Source organism: Cryptotermes secundus, unplaced genomic scaffold, assembly GCF_002891405.2.
Source record: "Cryptotermes secundus unplaced genomic scaffold, Csec_1.0 scaffold614, whole genome shotgun sequence".
Classification (NCBI taxonomy): domain Eukaryota; kingdom Metazoa; phylum Arthropoda; class Insecta; order Blattodea; family Kalotermitidae; genus Cryptotermes; species Cryptotermes secundus.
The window spans coordinates 1,112,179-1,126,436 of NW_019728501.1; the positions used below are offsets into that span (position 1 = coordinate 1,112,179).

At 41.0% G+C, this 14,258-nt stretch overlaps 1 protein-coding gene across 1 annotated transcript in view; it reads left to right on the forward strand.

Annotated features, from left to right (window-relative positions):
• The window catches only part of LOC111865221, a 191,628-nt gene that overhangs the window by 4,521 nt on the left and 172,849 nt on the right, over positions 1–14,258 (forward strand). Inside the window, exon 3 of the mRNA XM_033751745.1 lies at positions 13,406–13,491. Within this exon, the coding sequence (XP_033607636.1) occupies positions 13,406–13,491 (86 nt within the window). The remainder of the gene's footprint in view (positions 1–13,405; positions 13,492–14,258) is intronic.

Below are 14,258 nucleotides of genomic sequence, written 5' to 3' on the forward strand. Positions count from 1 at the left end.
GGGCCTAGGCCTACCTCCATGAACTCCGTTCACTTCGGTTTTACTAGATCTTACACATTCGGTAGGACTCCTTGGGCGAGTGATCAGCTCGTCGCAAGGCATCTACCTGTACACAAACACAGAAAAACGCACACAAACATCCATGCCATGAGTGGGATTCGAAACCACAATCTCGGTTTCCAAGCGAGAGAAGACAGTACATGCCTTAGACCGCTCGGCTACCGTGACCGGCCATGTATTACTTATCGCAGGAAATTATGAAGCACCTTTTGTGATGGCTTCATGACAAATTTTGTGAAAATCTATCATCTTTTCCAGAAGTTAAGATGGAAGTACATACATTGATTTCATAAGGCTACATTTTCCTATAAAATGTTAGGCAAAGTAACCAACATATGGCCGGTCACGCTAGCCGAGCGATCCAAGCCATACACTGTCTTCTTTCGCTCGGAAGCCGGAATCGTGGGTTCGAATCTCACACAAAGCATGGATGTTTGGTGTGTGTGTATGCATTTATTCTGTGTTTGTGTTATCCTGTATTTAGGTACAGGCCTTGCGACGAGCTGGTCATTCGTCCAAGGAGTCCTACTGACTGTATACAAAGACAAACTCCGTGATTTTAGTCTGCAAGCGAACTATACCGACCGAGCGACCGCCGCTTGTTGGCGAAGTTTAGTGCCAACTTTTGCAGGTAGAGGATGTCGCGTGGTCAGCGCAACGGATCCCCACGGCCGTTAATTTCTGTTTTCTAGAACGGAGGCCCTATTTCCTTGAAGTAGCTCCTCAATTATCATCACGAAGCTGAGTGGACCCCGTTCCAGACCCACTACTTCTCATAAAAAATATCTAGTAGCGCCGGAAATCGAACCCGGACCTCTGGATCTGTAGCCAGGAACACTGACCGCTAGACCACAGAGGCGGTCTGTGTATAGGCTTAAGAAATTTAAAAAGCGGCCAAGGTCTACAGGGTTGTAAAGTCATAGAGAGAGAAGCAAACTGTAACTTTACTAATAGCGGCATAACCACGATCGCCATTTGCGCCGAGGAGAACCGAAGTAGCCTGTAGAAGCACTATTTCCATTACTGCACTTGCTGCTTCCAGGCTGATCCAGCCGGAAACTTGTTGAGCAGGTGCATAATTGCGGGCATCAATCAGTGGTGAGTTACAATGCACTTAACGTAAAAAAGTTGCACTGCTCAGTTGGTAACGCCGCCTGGGGTTAGTGGTCGCTGAGTGGGGGTGATAGAACGTTTGCTTAGCAAAGACATGAGCTCACTCAGACATAATAATTTATAGAATATAGAACTGATTCGTTGCACAGGCACGGAAATGACAGCCCTTTCTATGCTCCTATAAATTACCTGGAATAAGCAGGCATACCATTTTGCAAAAGAATATTTTTGCGTGATCTTTGACCGAAGTGCGTGAAATGAATATTAGCTGGAGAGAAAAGGCCTCACAGCCGGTCACGGCAGCCGAACGGTCTAAGGCATGTACTGTCTTCGCTTGCTTGGAAACCGGGATCATGGGTTCGAATCCCACTCAGGGCATGGATGTTCAGTTGGGGTGTGTGCGTTTTTCTGTGTTAGTGTACAGGTAGAGGCCTTGCGACGAGCTGATCACCCGCCCAAGGAGTCCTACCGAATGTGTAAGATCTAGAAAAACCGAAGTGAACGGAGAAGTTCATGGACGTAGGCGTAGGCCCACTGGGGCTGTAGTACCAAAGAAAAAAAAAAGAGGCCTCACACCCCACGTTAGTTCGAATATTTGAGCTTCGAAACTATTCGCCGGACTAACTACATGCAGCAGAGTCATACTTGGGAAGATTACGGTGGTTCAGCTAGTCTAGAAATTCCTTATATTGTATGGATTCCGAAAGGTCATTCAGCACGCTAATGGACCCTGCCATAAGTCCATTAAATCTAGTCCATAACTATATATTTTAGATCAATTTTTAATATTATCCTCCGATACAAGCCTAAGTCTCCCAAGTGGTTTCCTTCTGATTTCCCACCATAAAATTATGTATATTGTTTTTTTTTTTACTAAGAGTAAGGTAAAGATTTCCCTGTGCTTAACTAATTAAGCACTATGCCATGAAGGTGTATGGGGAACTGGACGTATAACTCCACATTTTCTTGACCTCGGCACTAGCTGAGATTTGGATTTGTCAAAGTTATTATCAGGATCATTAAGAGATAACAATTTAAAAGAGATACGTATGCTGTTCAGAATTGAAGTTGATCTTGTTAACTTTCCAGAAGGTACGGGCTTTCATGAACTGAATTGACGATCCCATTTGACTATATTTCCAGTTATTCTAGGCCTTACTACGAAGCTTTCCTCGTAAGGCAATATCAGCAGACACAAAGCCAGAAACACAACGCGAAAAAGCGAACGTTATAACTGGTATCAGTCTACTGGTACGTTAGACAACGAATCAACGAATTTCCTTAATATTTTCAAGTATTGCCAATATACGCAATAGCCCTGCTAATTTCTATAAATTTATTTCCTAAAAATCGAGGACAGTTTTACACGAAAACTGTAATAGAATATTAATATTCTCAAGAAGGTTTCAGATAACATCTGTTAAATTTTGTAAATTTAATAATACATATATTAATTACACAGTTTTCATTTTCAATTCATTAAATATATGGAGTCTAGTTTTCTGCTGTGCTTCAATGAACATATATTAATTCCTTCACTTACGTACGTGTGTCCTAGTCGATGACGTCGATTTTGGCCAGGATCTTCTGTATAGACTTGCATTAATGTTTAATTTCGGTTTATTGTGCTTTGTTAGAGACTCTACTGGCAGGTTTAAATTTTCTGTTAATTGTATCTTTTGTGTCTTGTGACAGTTTTGGATAAACTTTATAAAGCTTACAGAATCCCCATTATACTGGTATTGCAGTATGGTATGGGAATTTTATTCATTCTACAGTAATTACTTCTTAGGTCCTCGTTACTTCGGGGCCTAAATTACTTTTTTTAATATTTCTCGATGTTAGCCTGAGAGAAAACACATTAAATAAGAGTCCTGGGGATCCATAAGGCACGCTTGTTTGGTTGTTTTCAGTTTTTGTGTGGAAGTTGCTGTTTTAGAGAAGATCACTCCTCTGTAATTCATATAGTAACTACGTCTTAAGCATGCGCCAGCCAAATTATGTTGCCGTCTTTTCATGTATATCGCTGCTCCTGGATATAGAACTCTTTGCGCATAACTAGACACACGCAGGCCATACATGGTCTCTCGGTAACAACTGACTGACAACAAATTTACTGGTAATATAACCTAAAATTACATCTCACATACATTAAAATTATTCAGTGGATGCGATCCAGAAATGGCGCAGTCCACTTTACAAAGTAACTTCAGAAGTTCAGTTATAATTGTACGAGTATTATAAAGGTAAGGTAAAGTTGTCCCTGAGCTTAAGTAATTAAGCACTACGCCATGAAGGCGTATGGGGGAGTGGATGTATGGACCCAAGTTTTCTTGACCTCGGCACTAGCTGGAAGTGAGTGGTCAACTTCACACCCCGACCACTTTAACCCTGGGGAAAGAGCACCCAGTACCCATTGGATAGGAGGTTGGGTGGTCCCTAGTGACAGTCTGGACAACATGGAAAAATGAAATATCTTATCCTTACTGGGACTCCAAATCCGACCCCTTGGTCGTCCAGTCCGTAGTCAGTCACTATACGGACTGTGTCATGCCGGATCACAAAATTATATATTATATTATGTATTACGTGACCTGTATGCACCAGGAAAGTCCTTGTTATATAATACCCCAAACTGCGTACATGCCTGTTCCCTTTTAGTCAAGGTATTTAAGTGAACACATTGTTTTCAGACACCCGTAATGCATGCACGTCCTTCAAAGTAAGTGACCAAGGCCTCGAAAGGATCTGGCAAAATTATTCCGTTTTGGAAAATATATTTTTCAAATCGTTTCCGAAGCGAATAAAAGCAAATATTTCCAAGATTTCTCTTCTCCTGATATCAACATGAATCTCATTTCTCTGTGTTATTTGATAATGTTGTTTCAAGTATTCAAATTGTAAAGCACACTGAATGATTTATTGCGTAAGGTTCTACCATTAGTGAAGTTGAAGAATTGCTGGAACATACATGCGAAGTAACGTACAACACTTATGAATTAAATAGCTTGAATGAGGGTGATGAAGGGAAGGAAGATGATTATGACGCGTAGAATGGTAGGAAGGAAACATTTGCAACTCCCGAATGTTTAACAAAAAACAAAAACAATATCTTGGCTTCCTCTACTGCAATGCATGGCGGAGCCTTTCGCACTGTGTGCGTTGGAGATGACCGTGAGTACGGCCCCGGGACATTAGCAAGCGCCTGTTTGGGCTCTGTGCAATAAACTGCGGGAGAAACTGACTGTGACTGCAGATTCTATGATAAAACAGCGGGTAGCTAATAACTCCAAGATGTTTATTGGGACTGCAAGATGGCAATTTATTTCTCCCTGATACGACTAATGTTTTTACGACTGCTAGTACACTTTAAATTCTTTGTTACCTGAAAAGTGTCCGCACGTATAGTGGACGGGTTTAAATATTATCCTCTCTACACGGCTTGTTATATGAATTGAGTACAAACATTAATTGCTTTCATTAAAGTAAATTAGTTAGGTTGGGCATCATACAAATTCAAACAATTTACATTACTATTTTTGCTCATAGCCATTTAGAAAATCTCTCTTTCCAGTTGTACGAGGAAGGGGACAGGTTCTTGTATTACTTATTCCTTCCCTCTTTGATTAATTTTGCTATGTTGTAAAGATAAGAGGTTCCTGAGACAAGGAGTGCGGGAATGCCTCTTCCTGCATGGGGCGCAAGATGAAAGACGCCTTCGCCCAATCCACTCTACGCCCCGAAGCGACTCTCAACCGTTCGTTCGTGGAACCGTATAATAACTAAGATAATTGTTTTATTTTTTAGGGCCATCTTCGTGATGACACAAAGGGACAACTTTCGACGTATCGTTATTCTTATTAAACAGTCATAATCTCGATATTGCTAATATAGACAGAAATTATGATACTGCGACGTGTATAACCATTGCTAGGCAACGACTCGGTAAACACATTCTCACACAAACTCGCTCAATAATAGGACATCTGTTGCTAGGTAACGGTCCAGTAAACACCCTCATCTCCTCAACTTGAACTAAATTTTGTTCCTGGCGGGATCAGATCTGGATGGTCATATGAGAAACGCAAACACTGTAGCCACGGTCCTTGAACATTTCGTCTGTAGAATACTCATAAAAATTTTGGATTGTGTAAATTTATGTGGACGTATAAAATTAGCTTTAACATACACGTTGAGAAGGAACATGTCCTTTGTCAGCCATTCTGTCGTTTGATTTTCATTTCTTCAGTTAGGAGTTCTCTTGCAGTGCTTCATGGTAAGACACGCCATCTCAAACAACTGCAGAATTCTTAGATAGGTTCGCAATTAAATTTTATTTAATCTATTTCTTATAGAGCATATTTATTTATATTCATCTGATGACTATAGCCTCCTGAAGCCTACTGTGATTTGCACGCAAGCAGAACATTCGGCGCGGAACCATTTTCCCTTCTCTCATGTTGCGAACCCCCGGCCGTTAGACAGGAGTAGGAAGAAGCCATCATTGTTATCACTTCATAACTTGTTCATCACACGCGAAGGGAGTATGTACGACTCATCAACATAAACAATAGTTCTGCCTTCCTTTCTGAGCTGGTTATTGCTTCATAGGTAGGAATATATTTTCTCTCGTACTATATTATATACAACTCCTCCCCGCGACTGCATCCGTTCTGCGGTGGTATGACTCACGGCAAATTGCAGCCGCGGCGCGCACTTGATTGTACGCACTGTACCTCTCAATTAGAAATGTTCTGTTCCATTTTTCCTTCTATTTAAATCCCAACTGAGTACGAAGTTTTCCGAAAAACGGATTTTTTTACTCTTAAGCTCGGGAGTTGGCACTCCATGAAAGGCGTGCACTGTTTTCATAATTACTGTCGTGTCTATACCGCCCATTACGTGGGCAAGATTCGCTGGGCGCTGACGTTCATATCTTGAATTTGAATGAAGGAGCTACCAACTCTTGCATCTCTGCTCCTTTCCCTCTTTTTAATTTTGTTACTGGATGTCTACGTTTATTCTTTCGTTAAGGTTGCATTGTCACGTTCGTATATGCATGTTTGTTGCTTTTATTTTTGTTATAAAATAGGTAAAGGTATCCCTGTAACAGGCCGTGGAGACCCATAGGGTTGTGAGATGTTGAGGTTCCCCCATTTTCTAGACAATCGGCTCACAGATGACTGTGAGGTTGTCAGCCTTACGCGCCGGCCGCCCTTTACCCCCAGGAATATTCTTGTTACTAATTTCTGTTAGAGGCTGAGTCTACCCCAGGACCATAAAGCGGCTGGAAGGATTAGGTCAATTGAAAAAATTTACCTCATCGGGATTCGATCTCGCGACCTTCCGGCTTGTAGCATAGTGCCTCAACCAGCAACTTTATTTTCCAGAACATAGGGAAACCCCTTTTACCTTTGCTGGTCTCTTATGTTCCTTTTGTAAATGTTCCTTCATTGGCTTCATTTTGCATACATTTAACAACACTGCTTATTGAATTTATTCGTCAGCTATGGAGCTTCTTACTGCTCAGGACGTAGAAGGCATATCGGACACAAAAACGGTCACAAACTCCAACAACTGTAAGTAAGGAACCCAGAATACAGACACATCATTACTAAGCGATGTTTCTGAAACTCCCGCACCGGTTTCGCTTTTAACACAGTCTCCTTGTATCACATCGGTTTGTGATATGCAAACTGCAAAACACAAAGGACGTTTAGCTTAAAGGTATGAGGTAGCATTGGAAGCGAAAGGTAAGGTAAATTTGTCCATTTGCTTAATTAATTAAGCACCATGACATGAAAACATACGGGAGTGGAAATATAGCGCCACCTATCTTGACCTCCGTACTACATGGTGGTGAGTGATGAGCTTCACGCTTCGGCATTTTTAACCCTTGTGAATAGCCCTCGGTACCATTTGGATAAGAGGCTGGATGGGATGATCTACAGACAATAGAGAAGAGAAAAATCCTACCACTGCCAGCAATCGAAGTCCGGCCCTCCAGCTTGTAGCCCGTCGCTATAACGACTGAGCTACCCCGGTTCTTGATTGCGATACAGATCACACCAAATTATTTTCATGAATAATACACAGAGGCTGCTATGCTCTTCGCAGTTGCAGGTCGTTCTGTTTCTCAGTAGCATAGCATTTCTAAGCCACACAGATTTCATGCTTATTTGAAGGCGAGTATTTAACTAAACACGTGGGAAAATTGTGGATGTTATAATTAGTGTGCGATACAATTGGTGACAATATCTGAGCATGTGTATCCGTTACGACTCATATTAGTACTGTATCTGTCAGAAAGGGATGTGAAGTTCAAGGCAGCATCCTGAAGAGTGCGGGACAGGTTTCGAAACTGCTGTATATGGAACTGAGCTTTCCATTCTTGTTGCTTAAATTTAGATAATTACCTTCATCTGATGGGAACAGTGAGCGAAATTTCGGAGACAGTATGCACGGAGCAACTGGCAACAGCTGTATGGCACAAAGTCCTTCGGTATAATTAGCAGTGCATCATAATTCTTTCTACCCGTCCATTAGTAACCTTTTTTTTTCCTAGTGGGGTGGGACTAAGTCCCTTGTACTGCGGCCACTCTGGCCTCTTGTACCAGCCCCAGATGATAGGTGAGGGTGATTGTGGAGCAATTGGTGGAATGAAGATTGGCAGGGGAAACCGAAGTACTCGGAGGAAACCTGCTCCCGCGCCACTTTGTCCACCACAAATCCCACTTGAACAGACCCCGGGATCGAATCCGGGCCGCCGTGATGGGAAACCAGCGACTAACCACTTGAGCTATGGCGCGGCCCATTAGTAACCTTACTGGGACATTTCGAAATGGAGAGTCATCATTTCCTTCTTCTGAACTACCACAGGTAGAAACACATAACTGGAAACAGATAGTACGAAAGCAAGATAAATCCGTGATTGGGGAGCAGGGTAGCGTAGTCGATATAGCGACTGGCTACGGGCTGGACTTCCGAGGAGTCGGAGTTCGAGTCCCGGTATGGACTCTCCACGTCGTCCAGACAGGCTCTGGTGCCCACCCAGCGTCCTATACAATGGTTACCGGTTACCACTCACCTCCAACTAGTGCCGGGGTCAAGAAAATGTGAATTTATACATCCACTCCCTCATACGTCTTCATGGCCCAGTGCTTAATTTGTTAAGCACAGGGACATCTTTACCTTACCTTTACTTTAAAGTAATATTTATAATATAAGAGAGAGATTATAATAATTTTACATACGTAAAGTTTTAAGATATTGGATATCATTAGGATTTTATTTTATTAGGAGTCGTGCAGATTATTATATTGAGCTGATGTTGAATGTGTTTCTTGGATTGATACTTTTTAGCAAGAAGTATCAAGAATATTAGTCCTTTGCATCATTTATTCAGAGCTCCAAGAGATGAAATTTCTCCTAATAAAAGCATGTGTAACTTGCCCGCACATAAATATCAAAGTCATATTACACTGATTAAACGGTTATTATCATCATATCAAAATGTTTTCTTAATAAAAGTTAACATCAAGGAAATATACATATTTTCCCAGTATTCCTATCACCGTAGTGAAGTAGCTCAAGGTCCTACATTGAATGTGGATCGTGACGTTCCAAATCACACGATTTCGGACTGACACCATGACGGTACTGCGGAAGTCAGGCAGTTAATTACGAAAGTGGAGTGGCTGCAGATTGCATAATGCACCTACAGGCCAATTAATGCGTATTTGTGTTCTTGATTTATTTAAGGAATTTACGGACCGACAGGGTAAGAGCCGGGAAGTGCAGTAGGTACACCGAATGCCTACGGGCTGGACGTTCGAGGGGTTGGAGTTTAGTCCCGGTAGGGCCCACCAAGCCTCCTATAAAATGGTTACCGAGGGCTCTTTCCCCGGGTGGTAAAGCGGCCTGGGGGTGAAGCTGTTCAGTCACTTGCAACTAGCGCCGAGGTCAAGATAATGTGCATCTACACATCCACTCCTCCATATGACTTCATGGCGTAATGCTTAATTAGTTAAGCACAGGGACCACATTACCTTTACTTGAAGACATAAGCAATTCTGTAATAGGTTTTCTAATATGTATTTATTGCTCCTTAGAAGCAAAAAAAAAAAAAAAAAACTAAACCATGAAAACCGGTTAACACGGTGACTGTCTAAGGTCTGGAAAGTAATGGACTGAAGTCCCAGCTGGGGCTTCAGATTTCCCTTTACCGCCAGATGGAAAAATTTTCAAGAATTCACTCTGAATCTTTTTTAAGTTCCATGTGCGGGAGCGTAAATTTATGTGAGGCTGACTGCCTAGTTCTCTTTGGTGATAATGTGGAGAATATACTGATCTTTATTTTCGCACGTCATATACTTCTTTCTGATATCCTTAAGGCGCGTCCACATTACTCGTGCACGTGCGTCAGAAGCTTACTGCTGCCGGAAAATCAGGATCTGGAGCTGACGAAGTGGACGCCCAAACTGGTTTGCATACAAAGCCTTCGCATTTCTTCACAACAGATATCAGCCCCAGATCCTGATTTTCCGGCAGCAGTAAGCTTCTGACGCACGAACACGAGTAATGTGGACGCGCCTTTAGAAGAAGGGTTCGCATTTCGTTTGCTGAGTAATAATTCAAACACAGTTGCTAAGACTGATTTGATTTTAATAATTATTAAATGGAGAGCAGAACTTATAAATATTTTTACATTCTCATATTCCTATGCCTACAAATATAAACTAAATTCCCAAACAAACTTAATGGAATGTAAGATTGTGTTATTCTAAACGAGTCTCTACTATGGCGAGTTAAAGGAGCAATTGACGTCATTTTCAACGACTTTACTCTACGAAACCCCAAATATGAAAAATAATATGACTATGAACATTTCACTTCTTTACAATTGTTGTAAATTCGATAATGGACGCGTGTGTTCACAGCCCACTCATCTGTAACGGCTGACATAAAAAAATTTTAAATATAGGAACAACAAATCTAATGAAATTGTGTCATTATCTGGTTTACACAGCGGCATTTCTTTCACGCGCCGAACGCAGTGGTCGCCCGGTCTTAAGGCAGGAACTTTCTTCACTGACTCAAAGGCTCTCATTGCGGGTTCGATTCTCATTCAAAGCAAGGTTGTTTATTTGTTTTTATTCTGTGTTTGTGTTGTTCTGTGTGTAGGTATAGGTCTTATGCCGGACTGATCCCCCATCCAAGGAGTCCTACCGACTATGTATAGGCTCAAGAAACTGAAGAAGTGGCCAAGGTCCAACAAAGGGCTGTAGAGCCATAATAACAAAAATTCTTTCACATCAGGTGCAACCAGTTGTTATACCCCTATGTCTCTGTGTTCAAAGCAGCGCTTATGGTTACGAGATGAACAGTTCGACGCTGAGGTCGGAGTGAAAGCAGCAGAAGTTTTCACGCGACGCATCCAACTCAATAAACCAGGACATGATCACGGCTGGAACGTTCCGTCGGGCAAGACTAACTTGAGTATGCACAGCATGGAAACTCGGAAAGCTGGCGGATATTCCACTTGAAGAGAAAGATGTTCTGAACAAGCAGAGCTTAAAGAATATAAACATATTTCACTTCTTGAATTATTTTACCGTGAAAAAGTCAATTGTGCTTGAAATTGTATGCGTTTTCATCTTGCTAATTGTAACTGATATAAACATGCTGAACTAATAGGTAATTAAGGTTGCCGTGATCTCTCTCCTTTACTTCTGTTTATCTGAAACAGAGTGTACAAATAACTGACATTCCTCATGAGGAATGTCACTAGTGTCATTTCATGAGACCTCAACACCGTTCTGCATAACACATTTATTTTGTCTCTGTCCGTGTATTTATTTGTAAGAGTTACACTTAGCCGTGTTCAGTGGCAGTACCCAGTGGACCGGATAAAGAACTCTTGTGGTGACGGTGATGAACATTCAGCTTCCGTAATGCAGAGTTTTTCTGTAACAGTTGTGTAACTGTTGAGTGATGACGATGCTGTTTGGGAGCCAAGCTGCGGGTCAGTTTAACTGTTCACTCAGCGTGGAGAATTCGTGACAAAGCACGAATTCTGCGTTCCTGTGAAGCATGGCACTCTCTAAACCAGAGTTATAATAAATGAAAGGGGAAAATAAGAAAATCGCATTAAAAATAGGAAAGAAATGTAGAAGATAATCAAGAAAAACAGGAAATTAAATAAACAGACATAAAGGAAGCTAGAGAGGAAGAAAAGGGGAGAAGAATACATATAAAGAAGTAAAAAAGAATAAGGAAAAATACAAAAAGGAAATGATAAAGGAGAGAATGAAAAGGAAGAAGGGAAGAATTAGGAAGAAAATAAACACAGACTGAAGAAAGAAAATGGAAGAAAGAGAACGAAAGTAAGACAAGGAAGCAAAGAAAAAAAAAGGCCAGGAACAACAATAGATTTTAATTCTACAAAATAAGCAAGTAATTGTAGAAAAGTACATGAAACAAACGACACCTGTAGAGTCTTTTGTTGAGACACGCCTGCCCGGGCGCAGGTCTCAGCTGGAAGGATACAGAATACTTTCTGTATGCATCATCAGACACGCCCAAGACGGCCAGCCATGTATGCCTCACCCGTCCGCCGAGGGCAATATAGCACGATTAGAGAACTGGACAATTTTCGACAATGTCTCTCGCTGCAGTAGTGCCTGTTTCCACCCCCCACCCCCCACTATACTCTCCTCTTCGTGAATACGTTCGATTATTCGAAGAATGGAATGGCGGAAGGGCGATGGTGTGGAAAGCGATCTGTGAAGTTTATTTTCATGGATCCTATTACAGTAATGTTATGAAGTTCTCCCCTGTTTCGGAAGAAATGGCCTTACCGCCATTTCAAGAATGTTATGGCACAAGCAATAAAAATAACTTCTTTCCCGATATTGTTTAATCGAGTCTATATGCACTTTTTTTTTTTGTTATTTTCTGACTGATGCATGCTCAATACAATTTAACGCTGATCATGTAAGGTTTAATTTGTTTCTTTGAGAATTAGCGACGATTCTAAGAAAGCGCATATCATTGCATGTAAAACAGGAACATATGACGTTTGCTCGTTTCAGGACACAACTTTAAAAAAAATAGTACTGGAGGGGATATTCGCTTTCTTAGACATTTCTTTTCGATCTTCCACGTTTTCTCAATATTTCAAATCACTTCCCAGACTACTTCATACATATATGTTTTGTGTATGTATTGACCGTCCTCTAGTGCACACAATCTCACCCCACCACATGTTTCGGCATCACTGTGCCATCCTCAGGTGTGTTATTCACGTTAAACCATTGCACCGCTCGCCATCATGTGTCGTTCACAAAATAATTCAAAATGTACGTTCGTCATGTACTATAATACAATTTATATATTAAAACTTGTTAAGATTTATCATCCTACACGTCGCATTTCAAACTCGCGTATTATATCAGTCCTCCGCTATGGGAGTCGTTCTTCCTATATTTCGTGTATACTCTGTCTTGTGATGTGTCCTGTGATCAGTCTGTGTGTCTGTGGTGTATTCCTCCTTTCGTTGATAGTCAACGGCTAGGTAACCACTTTCTCGTGGCAAAGAATGCAAGCAAAAATAGAAGAACTGTTGGACGCGTGTGTCTACTGGTCTGTCTGTATAATCTCCTACCGTTGCTGCGTAAAAGCTTTGTAAAGACGTTCCCGCGGCAAAGAAGAATTCCTGTAGGCGTTGTTTGCTATATGGTTCGTGTCGTATCAAAGGGACGTAGGCGATTAGCTCTTCTTAGAAATTCTTGTTCCTTTTACTTTGTAAACAATAGATTATTCAGCTCGGTAGTCAGTGATGATGATCACTACATTGATCATGATGACAATACAGGTGTTCACCAGTTACCTCCCCGACCGATTTTTTTCTCATATGTACGCGTTTTAAAATCCGCGTATTCCTGAAACCGAATACAGCCATTAGGCAACTAAACAAAATTTGGAATCGCGTTCATCGAAATCCACTGTTGTCAGATTCACGATTGCTAGAAGCTGCTTGCACTTATGTCTTGATGAAGCTGTTTACTCTTAGCGCCAGTAATGGCGTGTCGGTAAAATTATTTTATCCCCTGTAAAAACGGCTTTCTTATGAAATGTCCATATTGACAACGAATGGTTCCGTCTCTTCTTTCTGAATAAAGGGCACAACTCGATCTGCATCTGCAATTTCCCTTGGGTTTGTCTGTTCCAGCTCAACAACAGAGTGCAGCGTTGTGTTCCAGAACACGTTCTCCCATGTCAAGCCTGCCCTTCTTCTGCGTGCTGGATCTGCACTTGGTAAGTCATACGAAGTATTTGAACACAACAGTATTGACCGAAATAGGAAATAACTGACATTTAACCTTTCTTCTTTCTATAATTATGGAAATGAATATATTTTAGATAAGGAAGGCAGCTTTGAAAATCCAAAATCTATCAGCAGATTGATAAATTAGAGTATCAGAAAATTTCAGAAATAATTTTATGAACATGGTACGTAGTTACTGACTTCTAGAATGAGACATCGTGTAGAAAAGCAGCAGCGCTATACTGCCTTCGAATCTTTAAGGTAAATATACTGTAAAACGAGAAAATGCATAGTTTTGTTACATATAAGAAGGCACCAGTATTTGAAAAATTTAAGAAGGCCTACACAAGAACTGGTGTTTCCTCGATGACCACAATTTAAATTGAGTAAAGAACATCAAACAGCCGTTACCCATCATATCATTTCCACAACTGCTCCGAACTAACGCGTACAGTTTCAGTACATTTTCTTGCTTAGCACATCTTTGCACAGACTACTTACTCCATGGTTGCCAACTTCATCAAAATGTACGTATTGGGGACAAAAGTGACTATATCATAACGTTTCTGTAGTGTGTAACAATAGTTCTTTTCATTTATTCAAACCCTTGGCAACTGCTGAAAGGCCAATTACAGACAAGCGCTGACCGAGGGGGAAAGAAAGATGTCAACAGATATAAAAGAATATAGACAAAGGACATAATAATAATAATAATAATAATAATAATAATAATAATAATTCAGTTTACTTCGACTCA